Source organism: Galeopterus variegatus, unplaced genomic scaffold (genome assembly GCF_000696425.1).
Source record: "Galeopterus variegatus unplaced genomic scaffold, G_variegatus-3.0.2 Scaffold14550, whole genome shotgun sequence".
In the NCBI taxonomy this organism is placed as follows: Eukaryota; Metazoa; Chordata; class Mammalia; order Dermoptera; family Cynocephalidae; genus Galeopterus; species Galeopterus variegatus.
Genome location: NW_007740661.1, coordinates 1,416 through 25,427, shown reverse-complemented (window position 1 = coordinate 25,427; position 24,012 = coordinate 1,416). Strand labels below are relative to the sequence as shown.

Here is a 24,012-nt window from a genome sequence, read left to right as displayed (position 1 = left end):
CCCCTTGAGGCTACTTTCCTCCCCATGTTGGGCAGGACGCACCCCCAGGGAGACACCCTGTGTTGCCTTCTCACCTTAGAAGGTGGGCCTGCTCCTCCTGCTCCTCCTGCTCCTCATCCTCCTGCTCCTCCTCCTCCTGCTCCTCCTGTTCCTGCTCCTCCTGCTCCTGCTCCTCATCCTCCTGCTCCTGCTCCTACTGTTCCTCCTGTTCCTGCTCCTCCTGCTCCTCATCCTCCTGCTCCTCCTGCTCCTCATCCTCCTGCTCCTGCTCCTCCTCTTGATCCTGCTCCTCCTGCTCCTGCTCCTGCTGTTCTTCATCCTCCTGCTCCTGCTTCTGCTGTTCCTCCTGTTCCTGCTCCTCCTGCTCATCCTGCTCCTCCTGCTCCTCATCCTCCTGCTCTTCCTGCTCCTGCTCCTCCTCTTGCTCCTGCTCCTCCTGCTCCTGCTGTTCTTCATCCTCCTGCTCCTGCTCCTGCTGTTCCTCCTGTTCCTGCTCCTCCTGCTCCTCATCCTCCTGCTCCTGCTCCTACTGTTCCTCCTGTTCCTGCTCCTCCTGCTCCTCCTCCACCTGCTCCTCCTCCTGCTCCTGCTCCTCCTCTTGCTCCTCCTGCTCCTGCTGCTCCTCCTCCTCCTGCTCCTTCTGCTCCTCCTCCTTTGATCTTTCTGGCTGGAGGTCTGGAGGGCACTGCCTGAGCACAGAGCACAGCCCTCACTATGTCCCCTCTGCATCCCACCAGCCTCGGCGCTCTCCCCAGCTCCCTCTGGTGCCATAGCTTGGAGTCCCCATGGCCTCGCTGATCCGAGCCCTGCGTGTGGCCACCACATGCCCTCGTTCAAGCCCTGCCCAGGCCCCGGGGCCGCGATCCATGGCCTGCACAGTCGGCCCCACAACTGAGAAGAAAGTACCACATCAGCGGATCCTGAAGGAGACACAGGGCCCCTCTGTGGTGGCCCAAGGCCCAAGTCGGCCGCTGCCCAGCACAGCCAATGTGGTGGTCATTGGTGGGGGCAGCGTGGGCTGCCAGACCCTGTACCACCTGGCCAAGCTGGGTGTAGGCGGGGCGGTGCTGCTGGAGCGAGACCGGCTGACCTCGGGGACCACCTGGCACACGGCAGGTAGCGGAGGGGGGGCACTGGGAGGGACTGGGCAGTTCTGGGTTGGCAACCACAAGCCTGTTAGAAGTAAAGACCACTGAGAAAAGCTGTGTGGTCAATCTGAAAGTGGGCAGACTTGGGGTGCCATTGTCCCCAGGTCTCTGAAGAGCTGTGGTGGAGAGAGGGAGCAGAGGCCACTAGTGTGGCCCTGGAGGGTTCAGAGCAGGAAGCCCCAGGCAGCTGTCCAGAGAGCAGAAGCCCCTTTCTTGGGCAAGCCACCAGGGTTGAGGGGTGTCCATGGCAGGTGGAAAAGGATGGATGGGGGGCCACCAGGGGTGACTCAGAGCTGTGTCTTCCATGGACACCACATGCTTTACAGCCCTTATCCTCCTAACTAACCAGTGGGCATGTATTAAGCACCTACAGTGTGCAAGTTCCCAGGGCAGTCAACCTTCTGCCTTAACACATTTAACCAGTGGTATGCTGGTGAACCGGCTCTCCTGATCTGCAGCATTTGCCAGTTCCTGTGGTGTAAACACTCCCACCTTGGCCAGTGTCAAGCTACCAATGTGAGGTCACTGGCCGTGGAGTTGGGAAGTTTCACACCCTGGGCTCTTGAGGGTGGATGTGCCACTGCCACCCACTCTTGCTCTTTGGCTCCTGAGGTCCACCTTAGCTGGGCCCACACAGTCCACCACGCCCCCCAACATGGCACCAGTCATGTCCCTGGCCTCCCACTCTCCAGACTCTGCTGCTCAGGAGAGCGGCCTCTGTGGGTAAAAGGCATGGCTTTGGGCTTTGGCAGATCCCAGGTTGGTGTTCTGGCTTTGACATTCACCTGCACTGTGATCTTGGACACGGAACTGTTTGGTGCCGCCTTAAGTTCATGTATAAAATAACCAGCCCTCTGCATAGGTCTGCTCTGAGGGTTTGTGAGGTCACCGCCTGAAAAGCTTAGCAGTGGGCTTGGCACACAGCAGGTGCTCAGTAAATGCAAGCCTTTGATATTGTTGCTCTCTGAACTGACAAGGGTTGGGTCCCACCCTAACACTCTGCTTTGGCCAGTCATTTCTTGCCCAGCAGCCTCTCAGCGCTCCCACGGCCTACAGAGAAAGACTCCGGGCCCTGCCTGACATTGGCTGGGACAAGGGCGCAGTGCCTCCTGGCTGGGACAGACGCTGTCGCTCCTCCCTGGCCAGGCCTGCTGTGGCAGCTGCGGCCCAGCGACGTGGAGGTGGAGCTGCTGGCCCACACGCGGCGCGTGGTGAGCCGTGACCTGGAGGAGGAGACTGGGCTGCACACGGGGTGGATCCAGAACGGTGGCCTCTTCATCGCATCCAACCGGCAGCGCCTGGATGAGTACAAGAGGCTCATGTCGGTGGGTGCACTTCCTGTGGGGATCAGGTCCAGGGGGGTGCCCTCTAGCAGGGGGGCTCATATTGGTGGGTGTGCTCCCTGCAGGGGGGTGGCAGGTGGGGTGGCCCCAGGTCCAGGGGTGTGCCTCCTGGCAGGGGTCTCATGTTGGTGGGTGTGCTCCCTATAGGGGGGTGGCAGGTGGGGCGGCCCCAGGTCGGTGGGTGCCCCCCCCTGCTGGTGAGGGGATGGTGCAGCATCGCGCAGGGAAGGAGCCGGATAGATGTGGGTTTGAATCCTGGTACTGCCCTTGTTGTCTGGCGGTGACTTGCCACTCTTCGTTCAGAATGCCCAGACAGAGAATCTGATTGGCTCAGCTCGTCCCTGGCTAGGCAGAGCCTGTCCTCATGCACACCTGAGGATACTTGATTGGCTGCCCTTGGGCCAATCAAATGTGGTGGGGGCGTGGCCTATCTGACAGTCTTTAGTCTGGAACCGAGGACCATGTTGGTCTCTCTTGGGCGAGCTGGTCTGACTGAGGAAATATTAGACCTGTGCGGGGTGGTTATCTTATTTATTTTATAGAAGCCCTTTGTTCCAGATATTGGTCTAAGTTCTTTCTCACCCACATAGACTTGGGGGGTGGGTGTTAAGGACCTGCCCCGGGTCCCACAGCTGGCGAGCGTCAGAGCTGGATCAGAACCGGTGGTCTGGCCCAGAGCCTGCTTCTCTGCACTGCCCCGCTCCTTAAACCTCATGCTGGAGTGCATTCGAGGGACGGGGCCCACTGGGGCATGGTGCCCGGCTAAGGCCTCCGGGAGCAAACAGGGCTGGAGCAGAGCCTTGGGGGCCCAGCTGGGGAGGAGGGTGATCGGCGGTCTGCTCCCCGGGGCTCAGTTAATCTCCTCTGGGTCCCCTAGTTGGGCAAGGCCTATGGCGTGGAATCCCATGTGCTGAGCCCGGCAGAGACCAAGGTTCTGTACCCGCTGATGAATGTGGATGATCTCTATGGAACCCTGTACGTGCCACATGACGGCACCATGGACCCGGCTGGCACCTGCACCACGCTCACCAGGGCGGCTGCTGCCCGAGGAGCACAGGTACCCATGCCCACTCCCAGCCCACCCCGCCTGCCTCAGAACCTGAGAGCAGAAGGCAAGAGACCAGGCGCTATTTTCTGCCTGCTGTGTGACCATGGCCAGTTAGGTTATCTCTGAGCCTTCTGCTCCACTCCTGCCAAGCAGAGCCTGTGCCCCGGGCCTGCTCACGGACTCAGCCTTCCCACCCTCCTCCCCACAGGTCCGGCTTTACCTTCATTTGTCTCGATCACACACATAATTGTAGAAAAAAATTAAAAAGGCAAATAAGCAAGAGAGGAGAATGAACATGACCAGCAGTGACCAGTGCTGACATTTTTGTGTGCGCCACTTCAGATTTTTTCCTATGAAGATGCGTATGTACACAAAATAGAACCAAGCTGCACATTGTCTTATGACTTGTTTTTTTAACCAAGCAGTAGACTGCAAACATCATGTCATGAAAAAGAGCCCCCATCCCCCATTACTGGCAAGTTCCCCAAGTCAAGGAAAGTGGATGTAGTTTCTGGTGCTGTGGTCACCCCATTTCCCTGGCAGTGTTACGAGGTCTGCTGCCCGCAGAAACTGTGTCCCCAGGTCCCATCTGGGAGGGGTGTTGGTCAGGGGTGGGTGGGCAGTGCCCTCAGGGAGCCCCACAGGTTTTAGAGGTAGTTCCTCTCCATCCCAGGTCATCGAGAACTGCCCAGTGACTGGCATCCGTGTGCGGACAGATGACTTTGGGGTGCGGCGGGTCGCGGCTGTGGAGACAGAGCACGGCTCCATCCAGACACCCTGTGTGGTCAACTGTGCAGGTGGGAATGTATTCTCCTGACTCTTGAGTGGCTGTGCTGGCTGCCCCCTAACCTGGTCCCACCTCTGCAGGGCCTCTCGCTGGGGTGGGTAGTCCCTGCCAGGGCAGGCAGGTGTGCAGAGGTGCCCTATGCCCACCCAGGTGGCAGTCCCCACCAGATGCCAGCAAAGCTAAGCTGTCATGCTCCTCCTGCAGGAGTGTGGGCAAGCGCAGTGGGTCGGATGGCTGGAGTCAAGGTCCCACTGGTGGCCATGCACCATGCCTACGTCGTCACTGAGCGCATCGAGGGGATCCAGGTAGGTGGACAGCCCCAGGTTCTATGAGAGGCTGTGGGGCACAGGGACCTGGCTCTGAGGCACAGGGACCTGGCTCTGAACCCCAGCTTGGCCACACGTAGGTGACATGCCCTTCCTGGGTTCCCTCACTGCCCTGGGCCTCAGCAACCTCACTTGTGAAACACCGATCATAACACTGGGCATTTCCAGGTGGCATGAGAATGAAATGAGGTAGCACAGGTGTAACCTGATGGTGCTGAACCCCTTGGCCTCCAGGGCATGGCTTCTCACCCATGCCCAAAGCACAGACCATGCCTGTCCCACGTGGTGCAGCCAGTTCTGCTTTCACCATGTTCTGTGCCTGGACTTTCAGGGAAGCCCTGGATGTTGGCATGCTCCCAGGTACGCCCTGGGTGCCTGTCTTAGAGGGTGCTGATTCCGGGCACTCAGGCCTCTCTGAGAGCCCTTTGCCAAGGGAGGCCGGGGGCACCTGGTGCACCTGCTGGCACCTGGGGCTGTGCCCCTGCCCTCTCTCCTCTCCTGTCCTTCTCAGCTCCTCTCTCCGGTGGTGGTGGCTGGTAGCTTCCTGCCCCCTTGTTGCCCTCCCCTCTTTCCCTCCACCCACCCGTCATCCAGCCGTCCCTTACGCGTCCGTCTCTCCGTCCGTCCATTTCCCTGCCCTCCGTCCTTCGCCCCTCCGTCTGGTCGTCCCCATTCGCTTCCCTCCCTGCACCCGTCTTGGCATCTGCCATCGTTCGCTCTTGCCTCGGTCCTTCCCTTCATTTCTCCGTCCATTTATGCACCTGCCTGTCCGTCCGCTCACTGCCCAGCCCTTCTTCCACGTATCCTTCCATCCGCCCATCCTCCCTTCACCCACTCCTCCATCGCCCACCCATTTATTAATCCATCCACCCACCATTCCATCCAAGCCTCCTTCCCCCCCTTCTTCCATCGAACATTGACCGGGTGAGCTGTGCGTTCCAGGCCCTGTTCTAGAAACTGTGCTTAGAGCAGAGAAAGAGACCTGGTTCTTACCCGCATGGAGCTCGGGGGAGGCTACAGACAGGCAAACAAGCAGCTGCAAAACAGGCTCATGGGCTCTGATGGGCTAAACGCAGGTGCTCGGGACTCCCAGCCCTAGCGGACCAGGGGAGGCTCCCTGGAGGAGGAGGCCCTGTCTAGGGAGGATCTGAAGCGCAGCAGAGAAGGGGCACACATGGAGCGTGGCACCCGGGGACCTGCAGACAGTTCAGAGAGCCAGCGCCGGAGGCTGTGGGGAGGGGAGAGTATGAGAGACAAGACTGCCCTTGTTTAGCCTCCCTGGCAAAGAGGGGCCGAGATGCCTGGACCTGCCATGCTGGGAGCTGTGTCCTGGCAGCTGCCTGTCCCCACCCCGCACAAACCTGGCTGTTTTCCAGTCACCGGGGAGACCATAGTGGTGGAGAGGGTGGGGAAGGGACACAGGACCTGGGTCTCCATGGACTCCTGCCCCTGTCTCCTGTGCACGGGGCAAGCCCCTCCCCCTGCACGCATGGTCCCCTGTTCGTAGAATGAGTCTGATGTCAGTGAACGCTCGCCGGAGGCTGCTAGGGGCTGTGCGCTGGGTCAGTTGTGCAGACAAGAGCAACCACGCCGGGGACAGTTCCACAGCCCGGGTCTGTGGGGAGAGCGCGCTCCCCAGGTGGCTGTCAGGGGTCGCCCTCAAGCCATGGTGGGCTCTGGGAGGGCCTGGCTGGGCTGGGGGGTGGGGCAGAGGCTGTGTTTTGGGGTCTGGGCTGCCTGAGGGTGGCCACGGCCTGTCCATCCCCAGTTCTCATATCTGACTTTGAGGCCCCTGTCAGGGAAGAAGTGGGCAGAGCTGGCCTGGACCTTGGCAGCTGCCCCCTTCCCATGAATTTAAAGGTCAGAGCCAAGCTGGGGGGCAGGTGTTGTTTACAAAGCCAGCCAGGGTCCCTGTGGGCCTCTGGGTACCGAGCACAAGGAGAGGGCCACCAGCCCAGACGCTCTGAGGCTCTGTAGGAGAAAAGCAGAGACTTGGGGCTGTGGCAAAGCCCCGGGTGCTCCTCCCTGTCCCGCTGGCCATGTGGAGGTGTCAGGAAGTCTGCCTTCTGGAGGCTGCAGCTGGGCAGATGGTTTGGATCTGGTCTCTGACCCTGACCTCATGCCAGGGCAAGTCCTAGGCCAGGGGCCTGTCCTGGGGGTGTGTCCACCTGCCTGGCCCACATTTGGGGTCAGGAAGCTCCCTGAGCTTGGCAGCCTTGTGCTGCAGGACACTGTCTGCCCAGATCAGACACTGCCTCACAGCGCCAGGACCCTGGGAGCTCCAGGCTGGCAGGTGAGGGCTTGGTGTCCACCTGCTCTTCATCTTTCTTATTTGGTGGCTAGAGGGCTGTGTCACCACAGGGACCTCCCTGTTCTGAGGGTCTCCCTGGGTCCTAGGGAACTCTAACCCCAGTCCCTTCCCCCTCCGGGCCTGGTCTCTGCATTGCTAAAGCACAAAGGCTCAGGCACTCTCCCATGGTCTCGTTCCTGATTGTCCTGTCGCCTGCTTTTGCCAGGCTCTGTCCAGGTGCAGAGCGGTGGGTAAGAGCCCAGGCTCTAGGCTTGAATACCGACTGCTCCACTACCCAGACCAGGCAAGTCCAGCCACTGCTGTCAGCCTCAGTTTCCTTCTCTGAAGAATGGGTGAGAATGGTCCATACTGCATAGGGCTGTGCTGAACAAAGAGCACAGAGAACAAAGTGGGGGGGCCGCAGCTGAGGGTGGCACACAGCAGGTGCTTGTGAGGCGGGAGCTGTGGCACTGATGATGGCGGTGGCCGAGGGCATCGAGTGGTCCAGCAGCTGGTGCTTCCGAGGAGGAGACCAGGGAAGGCTGGAGCAGGCAGGCAGGCTTCCCAGAGGATTTGGGTGGGGGAAAGAAGCAGCAGGTGGAGGGGAATGGGGTGAGATTTGGAGGCAGGGATGTCAGTGGGACCAGGGCTGTGCTGGGGACAGTGGAGGAGGGAGGGCTCCTGAGTGGAGGGCAGCGGAGGTGCCAGGTGGACACGCTGGTTCTGAGCTGAGCACTCGCTGGGCACTAGAGGCAGGAAAGTTGGGACACAGATCCTGCTGGAACAAAAGTCAGAGGCTTTCCTGGCCACCAGGTGTCCCCATTGTCCTGCTCTGTGGAGCTCTGAGGTTTTCTTTGTTTTGTTTTTGGAGTAGGTAATGATGTAATTCTTATTTAAAACACTGCTCCGGGACTGAGAACTTCCGTGCACCTCCTGACAACAGCCCAGGGTGGGTCTCATTCCTCTTCTACAGGTGGCAGGGCATCGGGGCCTGGAGGACGTGGCAGGGCATCTGCCAGATTCTCCAGCATGGGCTGGGGGTCCCATCCCTGTGCCCATTGGCAGTGCAGGAGTAGGTGAGAGAGGGATGGAGAGAGGCAGTTCCTCGGGTGCAGAGGAGCACAGGAGAGCCGGGCCTGCTTGCTCTCTAAATAGATTTGCTTTGTGTGGTTTTTGGTTAAATTGGTAGTCGGTATTTGCAATCTTATGGCTGTGTAAATATCGTTAACTCCTGAGCGAGTAGAGTCCAACTTTTTGTTTTTTTTTCCTGGAGTTGTTAATAGTTTTTTTTCCCCCCCAATTGCTCAGTTGTCTATGAACTGTCCCATGTGTACACACACACATACACGAGAGTACATCAAAAAGTTTGTGGAAAATGGAATTAAAGGATAATACAAATCTTTCTATAAACTTGTTGAAGACCCTTCATGTATGTGTGTGTGTGTGTGTGCATGTGTGTGTGCGTGTTTGTATGCGTGCGTGTGTGTGTGTGCGTGCGTGTGTGCATGTGCGTGTGTGTGTGCGTGCGTGTGTGTGCGTGCGTGTGTATAAACATTATCCTGATCCCCCAAACCCATGCCCATTATCAGTCACTCACCATTTCCCACCCCATCCCCAGCCTTACACAATCGTTAATCTGATTTCTGTCTCTGTGGATTTCCCTATTCTGGAGATTTCATATGAATGAAATTATACAACACGTGGCCTATCGTGCCTGGCTTCTTTCCCCCGGCATGATGTTTTCACGGTGTGTCCACGTACTATGTGTATCAGGACTTCTTTCCTTTTCGTGGCTGAGTAATATTCTGTTGTGCACATCACAACGTTTTACTTATCCCCTCGTCCACAGATGACATTTGGGTTGTTTCCACGTTTTGGTTATCATGAATGATGCTGCTGTACACATTTATGCACAAGTTTTTGTGTGGATGCATGTTTTTGTTTCTCCGGGGTATATGCTGTTGGGGCCCAGAAGGCGATACCCCAAAGTGAGGGCCTCAGAAGCAGCGTCAGAAACAAAGCTTTCCTCTGACCTTCTCCTGTCCTCCTGTCTCTCAGCCTCATTGTCCCCTGAGTCAAGCCATAGAAACTAGAGTCCCTCTTCCCCAAGGCTAGTCATGGAAACACACTTCTCCCCTGCCTCTCTGTCTTGGAGCTGGCTATAAAGAAACTCTGACCTACCTTGTTGGATTGTAGGTCATAAGACCCCCATTCCAGAAAGGGTCCTGCCCCCCACCCTGGAGGATGAATGCTCCGCAGACAGGCCGAGAAGGATCTGGACAGACAGGCCCTGCGGGGTTTCCCCACTCAGTCTCTTATCATTAGAGAATAGTTTCTTGTCCAATCACATTTCTACACGGTGCGCCTGCTTCATAGAACCTAGGCATAGATGTGCACAGTCTCCCCTCTGTCGTTGGGTCCTCATTCTGAAGGCTCCCGTGTCACACAAAACTATGATATAATAAGATTTATTATGCCTTTTCTTCATGCTAATCTGTGTTTATGAGGCGATTTTTCAGAGAACCCTCAGGAGGTTGAAGCGGGTGTCTTCTCTTGGCTCCCGTAGTACTTGGGAGTGGAACTGCTGGGTCATGTGGCGACTCTGTGTTTAACGTTTTGAGGAGCTGTCAGACTGTCTTCCAAAGAAGCTGCACCGTTTCACGCTCCCACCAGCAACACAGGAGTGCAATTGTCTTGGCACCTTATTGAAAAGCAATTGACCATAAATACGAAGGTTTATTTCTGGGCTCTCGGTTCTAGTCCATTGATATTTATGCCCATCCTTATATCAGTCCACACGATCGTGTCTCCTGTAGCTTTGTAGTAAGTTTTGAAACTGGGAAGTGTGAGCCTTCCATTGTGTTCTTCCTTTTCAAGACGGTTTGAATATTCTGGGTCCCTTGCATCTGGATGTGTTGTCACCTTAACAATAGTAAACCTTCTGTTTCATAAACATGGGATGTCTTTCCATTTACTTAGATCTTTAATTTCTTTCGAAAACACTCTAGTTTTTAGAGCACAAGTTTTGCACTGCTTTTGTTAAATTTGTCCCTAAACATTTTATCATTTTTGTTGATATTGAGAATAGAATTATTTTCTTAATTTCCTTTTCAGATTGTCCAATGCTAGTGTATAGAAATACAATAGGTTTTTTTTTTGTTTTTTTTCTTGTACATTGAGCTTGTATCCTGCAACCTTGTTAAACTATTTTATTAATTATTGTGGGTCCCTTAGGATTTTCTATATATGAGATTCTGTCACCCTCCAGTAGGGATAGTCTTGCTTATTTCCCAGTCTGGATGCCTTTCGTTACTTCTCTTGCCTAATTGAGGCCCCGGCTAGACCAGCCGGCGTGAGGTTGGATACACGTGGTGAGAATGGACACTTTCTCTTCTTCCCGATCTCGGGAGAAATCAGCCAGTTTTCTTCCATTAAGTATGACGTTAGCGGTGAGTTTTTTGTAGATACCCTTTATCAAGTTGAGGAAGTTCCCTTCCACTCCAAGTTTGTTGAATGCTTTTATCATGAAAGATGTTGGATTCTGTCAAATGCTTTTTATGCACTTACCGAAACGGTTATGTGGTTTTGTCCCTCGCTCGATGGATATGAAGTATTCTGCTGATTGATTTTCATATGTTAAACCAACCTGCGTTTCTAGGTCCCGCTTGGCCATGGTGTTCTATCCTTTCTGCATGTGGCTGGATTCAGTTTGCTAGTACTTTGTTGAGGATATTTGTATTTATATTCATTATTGTCACTATGTTCCACCCAGATGTTTGAACAGATCTGTCAAACCCCTATGGATACTATTTTGTGACTGCGCACGCACGTCACATTCATCACGTGACGTCTCTGGGTCCCATGCTCCCTTACCCGGAGGCCTCCTTCCTACTGCCTGGGGCCTTCTGCTCCGTGCCAGACGGTGGCACCGGGACCTGTTGATCAGCTCTCGGACTGGGACCCTCCTTACCCTCCTCCGTGTGGATCTGATGTTTGCTGGGTCCACGCCTTTCTCTTTCTTGGTGTATTTTCCTCGTTTTGTCAAAGCGTGTTCTCTGGCAGGTTACTGAGAAGAGGTACATGGGAAGTAAATGTTTTTGTGTCCACGAGCGTCTGTAAAAGTCTTTATTCTTTTCTTACACTTGATGGATGGCTTGTCTGGATCTAGAATCCTACGTTTAAAAACTCACTGTCCGGGCTGGCCCGGTGGCACACTCGGTAGAGTGGCGGCGCTCCCGCCGAGGGTTCGGATCCCATATAGAGACTGGTCTGCTCACTGGTTGAGCGCGGTGTGGGCGCAACACCGAGGGTTGCGATCCCGTTGCTGGTCACAAAAAAAAAGACAAAAAGGAAAAAAAAAAAAGTCACTGTCCATCAGAATCCTGAAGACTTCACTCCATGTCTTCAGCCTCTTGTGATGCGGTCCCTTTATTTGTGACCGTCCTGTCCACCTGTGTGCTGCCCTCTCTCCGTCCCCACGGCTTGGTGGGCACTCGTGGGCCCTTGAATGCGTTTCTCTCTGCTCCAGTTTTCTGTTTCCTGGTGGATGTTGGACCTTCAGTCCTGACCTCATTTTCTCATTTTGTTTCCTCTCCTGATTTCCATTTCTCCATCTTTTTTAGCCTAATATGTGCAGGGTGATCTCAGCCCTGTCTGACCCTTTTCCTGAATTTTAAATTTTGATTATTATATCTAATTTAAAGACCTCTTTCTTGATCTTGGACTCCTTTCACATAGCACCTTTTTTTATGGGCCCACTCTTCTCACCTCACTGAAGTTCTGACTGTGGTTTCATTTTTAAGAGTGAATTTCCAGCAGGTTGGATGCTCGGAGAGCCAAGGCCTGGAGAGCCTCTTGCATGGAGGTTAAGCCTCCAGCCTCATCATGGGTGAGGGATCCGGGTGTCACGTCTCAAGCCTTCCCTGGGCCACTCCTGTCTCCTGTCTGCTGTCATGGGGGATGTCAGCCCACTCCCCACTCTGCTCCCCAAGTCTGGGGCCTCTCAGGACCCACCTGTGCAGAGGCGGACATCAGAGCTCCTGCAGGGTGGGGCCGGGCCCTGGGCGGCATGGGGTGAGGGGCGGAGGGGTCTGGATCCAGCTGCCTTGAAGAGTCTTAGCTGATTCTCCTGTACGTGAGTACAGCCGTGTAACACGCACACACACACACGCACGCACATGCCTGCAGAGGGACCTGGGGTGGCCGCAAGCTCAGCCTCTGCAGATTTGAGGGGAGGAGGGAGGGGGGAAACTGTCTCGAATTGTTCAGTCTCCCTCCCCCCAAGCTGAGCTGGAGCCTCGCCCCTCCCCACCCAGGCCTTACCCTCCAGGGGCTGGAAACCTCCCCTCCTCTGCTCTTGCCTTGTCCCCTGTTCTGCTGTCCCCGTGGGTTATACCAGTCTCTTCCCTCCCTCCTCTCTCTTGCTCTTCATCCAGCCTTCCTCCTTCTGACTCCTTTGCTGTTATTTTACAGGATTTGAGGAAGGAGAGATTTGAATGGGAGTGGTCTGTCTACTGTGTGTCACCTGAGGCCCCTCATCCACTCTGTCCATGGGTCCTCTCTGGGCCTTTGACTCCTAAGGGAGGTGCTAGGCCCACTGCAGGGCAGGGGGCACCAGGCCCCCACCCAGCCCTGGCTGACGCGGAGGCCTCTCTGCTCTGCCTTCCAGAACATGCCCAACGTCCGTGACCATGATGCCTCTGTCTACCTCCGCCTTCAAGGGGACGCCTTGTCTGTAGGCGGCTACGAGGCCAACCCCATCTTTTGGGAGGACGTAAGACGCCAAGGGCCCTGGGATGCTGGGAGGGGGTGTGGGGATGCGTCTCTTTTCGAGAGCCCACCCTCCTGAAGCTCCTCAGAGGCACACCGAGAAGTGTCAGGTCCCCTGGCCCCACCAGGCTCGCACACATCTGTCTCCCACCCTGAAGAAGGTGACACACAGGCACATCCAGAACCGGGGCGTGGGGGGAGGGCTTTGCCTTGGAACGTTGGCAGGTGGAGCTGCACGAGTGTGACGCAATGCCTCTAGATCACGAGGACATCGAAGTCCTTTGTCCATCAGCAAACAACACTGTGCCCCCCCACCACACCGCAGGTGTCCCCCCCAGCCTGGGCAGCCCCACGACCCTCACGGCCTCCTCCTATATTCATGCAATTAGTCCACAAATCGAATGACTAAATGGCTGCTTTGGGCCAAATACTGCTTTAGTTTTTGGAGGAGGGACACTAAGATAAAAGTCCCTGCCCCAGGATGCCTATATTCTGCTGGGGAGACCTACAAGAGATAAACAAGTAGTGCAATTCTGGATGGTGACCATGCGCTGAACACGGGCAGCAGGTACGGACCAGCCTCGAGAGACTGCGGTGGAAGGATGTCCTTTAGACTAATGGTCGGGACAGGGTCTCCTACGCAGGGATGTCCAAGCAGAGCCCTGCACAGAGAACAAGCCAGCACTGGCAGGTCTGGGCCAGGAGCTGCTCCAGTTAGAGGTGAGGCCTGAGGTCAGCTCAAGCCCGCCCTCTCGGAGAGCTGAAGGGAGGCCAGGGTGGCCGTGGCCAGCGGTAGAGGTCGGCAGGCCAGCTCACGTAGGCTTCATGGGTCACGGCGGGGCAGGGGGAGCCACGCCACGGAGGCTTGAGAGCAGAGTGGGCATGGTGTGAACAGGAGAAGGGTCTGGAGGAGGGCAGGAAGCAGGAGACCAGTGGGAGGACGTTGCTTCTAACGATTTAAGCGGGGGGTGGTGGCGGGCAGGGAGAGGACAGCCCCACTGGCAGGGTGGTGAAGGAGACAAACCCAGGGGACCTGAGCATGCCCACCCCAGCCCTCTCACTCATCTGACCTGGTGGAGGCTGGTCTGGCCCGCTGTCACAAGGCCAGGTCTGGCATGGGGACATATGCTTTTCTCCGGACCAAAGTAGATGTCCCCTGCCCTACCTCTGAAGGTGTCGGACAAGTTTGCCTTCGGCCTCTTCGACCTGGATTGGGACGTGTTCACCCAACACATCGAAGGCGCCATTAACCGGGTCCCTGTGCTGGAGAAGACGGGGATCAAGTCCACGGTCTGTGGCCCGGGTGAGTGGGGAGGCCTTTGGGCTGGTGATGGTGGGTAGCAATGGCCCTGGCTGAGGCTGCCTGTGCTGGGCACGGGCCGGGCTGTCCCCTGCTCTCTGCTGGCTTGGCTTCAGCTGCCCTGCATCCAGCCTTACTTCTAGGCCTCCTTGCAGGAGAAGGACCTGAGCTTAGTGAGGCAGGAATCTGCCCCCTGGCACAGGCCCAGGGCTTCCTCCTGCCCCGGTGTGAATGCCTCCTGGCTCCCAGCCTGGGCTCTTTGTCCCTAGAGTCAGCACGTGCCTGGAATTTGGTGTTTTCATCTGTGAAATGGGAATGGTCTCAGCACCCTGTGAGGCTGAGCAAGGAATGGAGGGCCAAGACCCTTCCTGATGCTCACACGGGGGTGACCCCCAGTTCTGTGTCCAGCCTCAGCCCCACCCCCCGAGAGCCCCGTGTGGGCCAGGACCCTGGGCTGCTGGCGCCTTCCCATTCTCTGGCCTCAGCAGCCAGGTGCCGGCAGGTCCAGAGACTGGCTCAGCATGGAAAGGCTCCTGTGCCAAGAGTGCCTTAGCCCCAGCCTTGTCACTGGCCTCCGTGCGAGCTGAGCTGAGGTTGGCTGGAGCAGAAAGGCGGCCTCTGCTCTGAACATCCCCGTGGATTACTCGTGGCACAGCCCCGCCCCCACCACATGGGCCAGGGCTTGCAGGGCATGGGCACTCTGTCCCAGGGTGAGGTGCAGGGGTCACACTGCTGGCCTGGGGTCCTGGCAAAGGGTAATCTCTGGGAAGCAGGAGGGGCTCTAGCTGACTCTGGAGCCAGATGTTCACAGCTGTGGGACTGAGGGAGACGTTTCTAAGCTGAGTGCGGTTCACCTGGAAGTGGCCAGTGTCCTGGGGCCTCTGGCACTCATTCAGTGGTCATTCATTCTACCTTCCTGGCCCTTCGTCCTTGCTGGAGGCCGGCACTGTCAGGCCAGGGCTCCCAGCCTGGTGGGGAGACCCAGGGTGAGGTGCTGACCGCAGGGTGGGTAGGTGCTCTGACAGGGAGGCGCAGGGGTGGGGAGGCCACAGCCCGCGGGTGAGGGTGGCTGCTCAGAGGAGGGACAGCCCAGCCTAGGCCTGAGCACTGTGCATTCCAGCAGAATCACACGGTGTTCCCCTTGCTGGCAGGTGAGCCCTGTTCCTACTTCAGGGCTGTGGAGAGAGAGGTTCAGAAGACACAGTGTTGCCCAGAAAGGGAAACTTTGTGTCCAAGGCCCTGAGTTGGAGTCCGGCTGAGCCCCGATTGGCTGAGTGACCAGGGCGGGAGCCCTGTGTGCGTCAGTGTTGCCATCTGTGAAACAGCCACAGCGCCCCTGCTCCCAGGGGTGAGCAAGCCACAGGCGTGGTGCAGGGCACAGGCCGGGCTCAGACCATGGCACTGAGCATCGTGATTGAGAGTGGACAGTGAGAGGCCAGGGAGGTCCAGGGGCTTCCACAGGTCATGCAGGGCCAGGACAGGAAGAGAGAGGGTTCCCAATGTGTGTCCCGTGGGGAAGTCCAGCCCTCTGTCCCGGCATGTACTGCCGGCCCAGTCTGCTTTAATCGACTCGGCTCATAAAGAAGCCCTGGGTGCAAGGTGCAGCCCCCAGGGGTTGCAAGGTGCAGCCCCAAGCGGGTGGGGCCGTGGCCCGCAGCAGTGCGCAGGGTGGCAGCGAGCGTCTGAGCCGTCACTACCCCACACAGCCCTGTTTTGGGGAGATGTGCGTGCAAGGACACTTTGTGTCTGGTCTCCCAGCTGTGATGGGAGGTTTCCTGGGGAAATCAACTCTTCTCCTTGCCAGGCGCGGTCAATGGCCCTTGGCCTCCAGAAAAGAACAGGGAAGTCTCAGACGACCTTGATTCAGGGACCCCGCAGAGGGCGGAGGGAGCCGGAGGGTGGGTGGGGCTCTCATTCCAGAGCCGAGGCAGGGGTGGGAGACACCAGCCCGGCCGTCCACTCTGCCTGGAGGTCCCCTGTGTCCTTGCGTGGCTCAAACCCACCTGAGTCATTTGTTAAGCATCAGAGACCCTTGTCCCTGCTGCCTCCTGCTAGCTGTCCCTTGGGTTCCATTGTTCAGAACTTCCTGCCGCCCTGGGCCTGGGAGCAGGTCCCACACTCCCATCGTCAGGCATAGCGCGGGCTCACCTCTTCCCTCCGCCTGCCGTCACCTCCTCCAGGCGCCTCTCACCCAGATGACCGCTTGGCGACCCCCCTGGCCCAGCTTCATGCTGGCCCTGGGGAAGTCCTGAGGCTTCCTCACCAACTGCTCTCCCTTCCTGGAGACCCTCCACTCAGAGGGTGGATAAATATCCTCACCTTGGCCTCTGACCTCTCACCGTAGGGCCCTGCCCCCACTTTGACCTGCCCCTCCACCTTCCTGGCAGCCACCTCTGTGTCTCCGACGTGTCCAGCCCCATCCTGCTGTTTGGAAGCTGTCCCTGCCAGGTTCCCCGTGGCTGGCTGCCCTCCCAGCTCAGATGCTGTCCCCCGAGGGTCAGGCCCTGATGGCCCTCCAGGGTGCAGGACGATGCTTGCTACTGGTCCACCTGCAGAGGTTGAGGACACGGGCTTGAGCCGGGCAGCCTGGCTGTCCATCCAGTTCCATAGTCACCAACAGAGTGACCCTCACACATCAGGCCCAGAGCTGAGCCCTGTCCTCATCTATGATACAACGCAGGTAGAAACAGCACGTGCCGCAGACGGTGCTGGCAGCAGCCAGCAGCTCAGTGACCCGGCCGCTCATCCCTCTGTGTTTTCTTTACGAGGCATTCTGTTTTTTGCCTGTGTGAGTATTTACTCTCTGTCCCCCTGTGCTCCTGTCAGCTCCCGGGAGTGGGATTTGTCTTGTTCCAAGTTGCCTCCCCAGGGCCGAGCCCCTGAGGCAGGCTGCAAACGCTCGTAGCCCTGTGAAGTAAGCACCCTGATCTTGATTTTACAGATGAGGAAACTGAGGTTCAGAGAGGCAAAGTGACTTGCCTAGGGTCACACAGCAAGGAAGGGGAAGGGCAGGGTTTGATTCCAGGACTGTGGCTGCAAAGTCTAGCTCTTTATGCCCCAGGGTCCCTCTTCCACCCTGTTCTGGCCTCTGTCCGAGGCTCGCTGGCAGCAGACGGAAGCAGGAGGCTTGGTCCCCTCTCCCAAAGAACTGATGGTCATTCATTCATTCAGCGAACATCTCTCAAGTGCCTGTGTTTGCTGGGCCCTGTGCTAGGCCTTGGGACATGGTGGTGAGCAGAGCCCAGTCCCTGCCCTCACATGGTCTGGTGGGCAAGAGGGACGAGTCACTGGCAATAACACTGTAGGACAGTGGTGCAGTGAAGGGGCCCATGGCACTGCGTGGGGGTCACGAGAGCCCTGTGTGGGCAGGAGAATAACAATAGCCCCGAGACTGACCTGGACCCTACAAGGCACAGCCAGTCAGGCTGCAGTTGGGTGGTTCTGGCAGCAAATGCCAGGGAGCTCAGGGAACGTGGGCAGGAGGGGAGGCTGCCTGGAGGAAGTGGCATTGTGCTGGGTTTTCAGGATGGAGAGGGTCTGGATGAAGCAGGCACCTGCAGCCCCTGGCTGGACTATCACTCTCTCGGGAGACCTCATCCCAAGTGCATGTGGGCTGGAGGGAGCTTCAGGCCTCCCCCTCCCTTTCAGAATCCTTCACGCCTGACCACAAGCCCCTGATGGGGGAGGCACCCGAGCTCCGTGGGTTCTTCCTGGGCTGTGGCTTCAACAGTGCTGGTGAGTGCGGGCAGTGGCGGGAAGCGGTCCCGGAGTGCCGCAGCCGGACAGCGGTGGAGACGGGAGAGGCTAGAGAGGCTGCGGGCAGGGTGCGGTCCAGCTGGGGGGGCGTGCAGCATCCCCGGTATGAGATCAGGGCTTGGGGCATGCACCACATGTGCAGATGGGGAGAGCATGGAATTGGACTATATTGGGTACCTGGGAACAGACTGCAGACCTGTGGTTCTGCTTCTGCCAGGAATGATGCTGGGCGGTGGCTGTGGGCAGGAGCTGGCCCACTGGATTGTCCACGGGCGCCCGGAGAAGGACATGTACAGCTACGACATCAGGTGAGTACGCCCATACACCCGAGGGCAGGGCCAGCAGCAGGCAGGCTACGCCGTGCGGGCACCTGGCTTTGGCAGATCCATGGCCCTTCAGTTTCCAGGGTCTCTTGTCCCGGGGTCCTGCCTGACCCTCTGGAGAGTTCTGGAGCCATCAGTGGGATCTCATCATCCCACTTACAGGTGGGGAGACTGAGGCCTGGGGAGCAGGCAGAGCTGGGACAATCATTCTCGGTGTGTGTCTGGGGCTTGGAGCCAGGTGGCGCCAACTAGCATTCCTGTTCCATCGGTCACTATAGAGTGGCCAGGAGTGAATCATACCTAGTGCCGAGCAATTTCCTCGTCTGTGACACGGAGGCGGTAATGGCGACACTGCAAAGGTTTGGGAGCAGCAAGCCGTGTAGGTCAAGTGCTCAGCGTCTGGTCTGCCCACAGAAGCACTAAATAAACCTGAGCAGAGGCACGGGGACTGATGGCCAGAGCTGAGAGGCATCCCTGTTGCCCAGTGGCCTTCTGCAGGTCAGGGCCACCCTTAAAGAGGACAGGACAGTGACACAGGGCCAGGTCAGGAGGGTGGCACCTCAACTCTCCTCTGACCCAGGCAGGGCCTGGCGGGTGGGTGTCGGTGGGGCTGGGCTGTGGTGTCTCCCCCCTAGGGTAACCTGGGCCTGTCCTGTGCTCTGCAGGGTGGCAGTCGAGGCAGAGCAGCAGGGAGGGAGACCTGCCTCTGTGGCCTGCTCAGCCCACTCCACTCGTGACCACTCCTGGTGGACGGTGTCCTTGGGGAGACCCCAGCTGCCCCACAGGGGCCAGAGGCCGGGGTGGGGGGTGGAGGGGCTGCAGGTTCAGCTCCGGGTACCCGCATGCTTCTGCTAACCTCGCTCCTTCCTGGCCTGAGGAGGACATTACACCCTCAGGGGTCAGGGAGAGAGAGACAGACAGGCAGACACTAAAGTCCCCCCGACTGCCACCCCCTCCATGCTACCCAGTGCAGTGAGGTCTGCTCTGCAGCTGCCTCGGAGCCCGTCTGGGGCTGCGCCCATGCACTTCCCCCAAAGAGGAAGGTTCCAGAAATGATAAGCTGCAAGGGACCTTGGGAAGGGCCACATCAAACCACCCCTACGAACACAAGGTGGAGGCGACTTGTCTGAAGTCACCCAGCTTTCGAACCAGAGCTGCGCTTCCAGACCCCACACCCCGCGCAGGCCTGCGCTGCCTCCAGAGCCCTCCCGGGGCCCTCCTGTCCCCACCAGGCCTCCTTCACCTCCTGGCTCTGCGGTGTGACCAGGAACACTCGTGTCCCCTCCCAGCCTGTTTCCTCTCGTATGAGATGAGGCAGACTTTGGGCCCCATGCATAGGGCAACAGAGAGGTCTCTGGAGACAGCACTCAGCCCTGGGGTTATGCTGGAAAAGAGCAATTCTTAGTAATAGTGTCATTAATAATAACGCGCACACCTGTAGCTCACTCCCCACCGCCCCACCAGAAAGACGTTCCTGCCAGAAAGACGTTCCTGCCAGAATGACATGCAGACTAAGAGTCAATTTGCCCCGACAGGCTGGGCAGGTACCGCAGAGCTCAGGAACTCCAGGGGGGATGTGGCTGGCGGCGGTGGCTGGGAGGACCAGGCAGAGTCCAGCAAAGGACGGGGCTGTGGGTCCCGGCATGGCCAGGCCAGGCGTCTAATCCAGCCCGCTGTTCTGCCCACGAGAAGGCAGGAGGAGGGGCCTGGGCCACAGGCCAGCTGCAGGGCCTCTCGGCTCAGCAAGAAATGGTGTGGGGCCCCCTGGGTTGGAGCTGGACCCCAGTAGGGGGCTGCACATGCTGTCCCCAGCCTCAAGGAGACAGACCCAAAGCTATCCTGTCAGACCTTCTCTGGCCCCAGAGGCTGGATTCTGCAGCTGCTCCCCTCCACAGCTGGGCTTCTCCTGGAGAGACCTGGGGTCCTGCACACTGGCAGCGGGGGAGGGGGCTCCTTGCTGAGGAGAAAGGGGACTGGTGTTGACACCGCGGTGACACCGGGGTGACACACTGTCGACCCTGAGCTTTAAAGACTCCTCCCATTAACCTTCACTAGTCTATTTGGGCTTCTGAGCCCCTCCCTCTCGGGGGCCCACTCACTCCCCTGGGTATGCGGGGGCCCGAAATCCCCAACTCTGGAGTCCAGAGAGCAGATGGCAATGCGGCAAGAGCGAGACCAGAGCCCAGTGTGTCTGTCGGGCATGAGCGCCCGGCTCGGCCCTGTCTGCAGCACCCCCTCTGCTCACTACGGCAGCAGGGCAGGGGCTTGCGGGCGAGCAGGCTGAGCCCCGGGTGTGGGGGCGAGTGGAGAGCCAGGAGCCACCCCGGCGCTGAGCCACGGGGAGGACTCCAGCCGAGGGGACGAGGGTCCAGGTTTGCCCTGGTCCTTGGCCAGCCCTCCCCTGACGGGCCGTCCCCAGAGCAGTGACCCGGTCCCTCCGTCCGCGGCAGGCGCTTCCATCACTCGCTCACAGACCACCGCCGCTGGATCCGCGAGCGCAGCCACGAGTCCTACGCCAAGAACTACTCCGTTGTCTTCCCCCACGACGAGCCACTGGCTGGGCGCAACATGAGGAGGGACCCCCTGCACGAGGTACCACTCCCAGCAAGTCCTGCTGCGTGCCAGGCCGTGGTGACTCTCTGGGAAGTCCTCAGGGTATTGGGGCAACGGTAATGCAAGGAGAAACCCCAACTGCAGGGCAGGCACTGCAGGGGCGACGAGGCTGTGAACCCAGCAGGCCTCTGGGCTGCGCCCTGTGTTCGGGGCTGGGACGTGTGGGGAAACGGCTCCCGCCAAGGGACTGGGATTCCAGGGGAGGAGACAGCACATCCCAGCGCTGCAGGGCAGGGGTCTGGGGAGCAGGTGCACGGTGGGTGTGTGCTGTCGAATGTCAGAGTGGGGACAGTCGGGCTGTGTGTGCTGAGAAGATGGGCCCCTGCTTGTGAGGCCTGCTTGGGATGCCTTTTTCCCCTGGTGAGCTTCTGCTTACACGATGAAACCCACTGCCAGGTGCCCTTCCCTGAGCTCTGCCCCGTGCGTGCTCCTGGCGCTCCCACTCCGTGCTCCTGCCCGCCTGCATTCCCTCCTCCCAGTCATCCTGTGCTGGATGCTTTGCTTACGTGGGAACAGGGGCTATGTCCTAGTCACTCTGGTTCATTGAGTGGATGGATGGAGGGGGAGACAGGAGAGCAGGCTCAGGGAGCAGGTGGCATTTAAGCTGGAGGAGGGGCCTCCCTCCTCTGGGACTCCAGTGTCTAAACCAAGAGGGACCCCAGTATCAGCTGCACCTCCTGGGGAGAGGCCGGGAGACGTCAGTGGTCAGAAGGCTGGTTACCAGACCGCCCTGGCCCCTTGGCCCAGCTGGTGGGCCAGCTGTGATCTCAGGCCACATGGCCTCAGGGTCACCCCCACCTGCCCCCAGGCCTTCAATCACCCCCTTGCCAGTCCCGACAGTTCAACAGCCTCCAGGAATGAATGCAGGGTTTGCCCAGCTCACGGTGGGCTCAGACACATTCCTTACAACCAAACACTTCTACCCAAAGAGACTCGGCGAGGGCTGAAGCCCACCCCTGCCCCCGCTTCCTGGTCAGCATCCTATGACACTCGACAGCCACTTACATTTTCTCTCTCTCTTTTATTATTTTTTTTGTCTTTTGTCTTTTTCCGTGTCTGGCAACGGATCGCAACTCTCAGTGTTGCCCCCGTACCGGACCGGGGACCAGCAACGGGATCGCAACCCTCGGTGCTGCTCCCGCGCCTCGCTCAGCCAGTGAGCGGGAACCGGTCTGTATGTGGGATCCGAACCCTCGGGCGGGAGCGCCACCGCGCTTCCCAAGCCGTGCACTTATCCAGTGCGCCACCGGGCCGGCCCTCTCTCTCTCTTTTTTAAGGAGAGGAGCCTGCCCCTTTAAGTGGGGTTCTGAGACTAACACTTTCCCTCCTTGGAAAGGTGATCTGTGGGTGCCTCCTTCCCCACTGAACAGCAGGGGTTCTTCTGTACTTGATTGCTGCCCTGTGGCGTCCCCGACATGTGGAGAGGACCTACGGGTGTCACTATGGCACCGTGATCATGGGTGTTTCTCCTCCCGCTCTGTGCTCTGCCTGCATCCACCCCACCCAGGGCTGCTAGACCATCCGTCTGGGCACCCGCACCTGGGCCAGACTCAGCTTCCACGGCCCCCTTGGGCCTGGGCTCTGGGCCCTGCTGCCAGTCAGGGGCAGGGCGTGGACAGGTCCTTCTAAACCTGAGAGTGGGGAGTCTTTCTTTCTTTCTTTCTGTTTTAATACCAAATTTATTGTCAAAGAAATCTTCCACTAGATTACTTCCCCGTGTCTGTTATACTTGTTATTGTGGTAAAGTACACAAAACATAAAATTAGCCATTTAATGACCATTTTAATGAGTACGCCTCAGAGCATTAAGTGCATCTACAGGGCTGTGCATGCATCACCACTGTCTAGTTCCGGAACATTCTCAGGACTCCACACAGAAGCCCCGTCCCATTAATTAGTCACTCCTCATTGTCCCTCCCCCCAGCCCCTGCCAACCTGTAACCTCCTTTCCTCTCTACAACTTTGCCTGTTCTGGACATTTCATACCAAGGGAACCATACGATGTGTGACCTTTGTGTCTGGCTTCTTCCCCTCAGCATGTCTTAGAGGTTCATCTGTGCTGCAGCACGTGTCAGAAATTCTGTTCCTTTTTGTGGCTGAATAATATCCCATTGCACACAGACCACGTTTTGTTTGTCCTGCATCGGCTGCTGCCGCGTGGTCTGTCCCACTTCTGGCTGCTGTGCACACATGTGTACCGTGTGTGTTTGAGACGCTGCTTCCGGCTGTCTTGGGCATGTATCTAGGAGTGGAATTGCTGGGTCATGTGGTGTATTAGTTTGCTTGGCTGCCATAACAACACACCACAGACTGGGTGGTTTAAACAACAGAGATTTATTTTCTCATGTTTCTGGAGACCAGGAGGTCCAAGATCAAGGTGTCAGCGAATGACTCTGTTCCTGCAGGAGGCCTCTTAGCTCATAGATGGCTGCCTCTGGCTGTGTCCTCACATGGTGGAGAGAGCTCTGGAGTCTCTTCCTCTTAGAAGGGCACCAGCCCTACTGGGTCAGGCCCCACCCTATGACCTCATTTAGCCTTAGTCACCTGAAAGTCACCCATCTCCAAATGTGGTCATATTGGGGGTTAGGGCTTTCACATATCAATGGGAGGAGGTGGACACGATTCAGTTCCTAGACTGGGGATTCTTGGGGCGAGGCAGTGGGGGTGTTGGGGGTGTGGGGCTCTAGGGTGGGAGTGGCAGGCTGGGCTGGGGTCCTAGTTCTGAGTGCAAGCGCCTCTTTGCCCTCTACACCTGGCTTTGGAGGGGCAATGTGGTCGCTCTCCGCCCTGCGCGGGTGCCTTCCATGTCTGAAGGGGCTTGTTCACCCCGCCTGTGCAGGAGCTCCTCGGACGAGGCTGTGTGTTCCAGGAGCGGCATGGCTGGGAGCGGCCGGGATGGTTTAACCTCCAAGGCGCCGCCCCGGTGAGTAGCTCCAGCTCTGCGCCCAGCAGTCTCACCAGCGCCACTGGTCCATTCAGCAGAGAGGCCCTGCTCACCGCCCCCTCCCACCTCTGCGTTGTCCCCTCACCCCAGGTGGGGAGCTGAGTCCCGTGGACCTGCCCGTGAGAGCTGGGGCCTCCTGCCCCTGGCCACGTGGGGAGGGCTCCTCCCTGGAGGTGGGAGACAGCACAGGAGACTCCCCCAGGGTGCAGGAGGAACCAAGAGCATCTTCTCATACTTTTGCGCGTATATTTCTGCCGCCCCAACTGTTAATTTATGGTAGTGAGAGGATTTAGCTCAAAATTATGCACTCAGTGCGTTTGGTTTCTCAATTGAGATTTCACAGCATCCTGGCCTGTGGGTGCCCTC

The 24,012-nt window shown here is 58.1% G+C and overlaps 1 protein-coding gene across 1 annotated transcript; it reads left to right on the top strand.

Moving 5' to 3' along the window:
- Positions 1-779: 779 nt before the first annotated feature.
- LOC103581999 (sarcosine dehydrogenase, mitochondrial) lies at positions 780-23,625 on the top strand (the record flags this gene model as incomplete). The annotated part of the gene is made up of 11 exons (XM_008563690.1): positions 780-1,116; positions 2,295-2,473; positions 3,369-3,548; positions 4,213-4,336; positions 4,531-4,631; positions 12,611-12,715; positions 13,885-14,014; positions 17,660-17,746; positions 17,985-18,075; positions 20,541-20,682; positions 23,542-23,625. Coding segments are annotated over exons 1-11 (1,554 nt in total), but the record flags the coding sequence as incomplete, so codon positions are not given.
- Between the last annotated feature and the right edge of the window lie 387 nt (positions 23,626-24,012).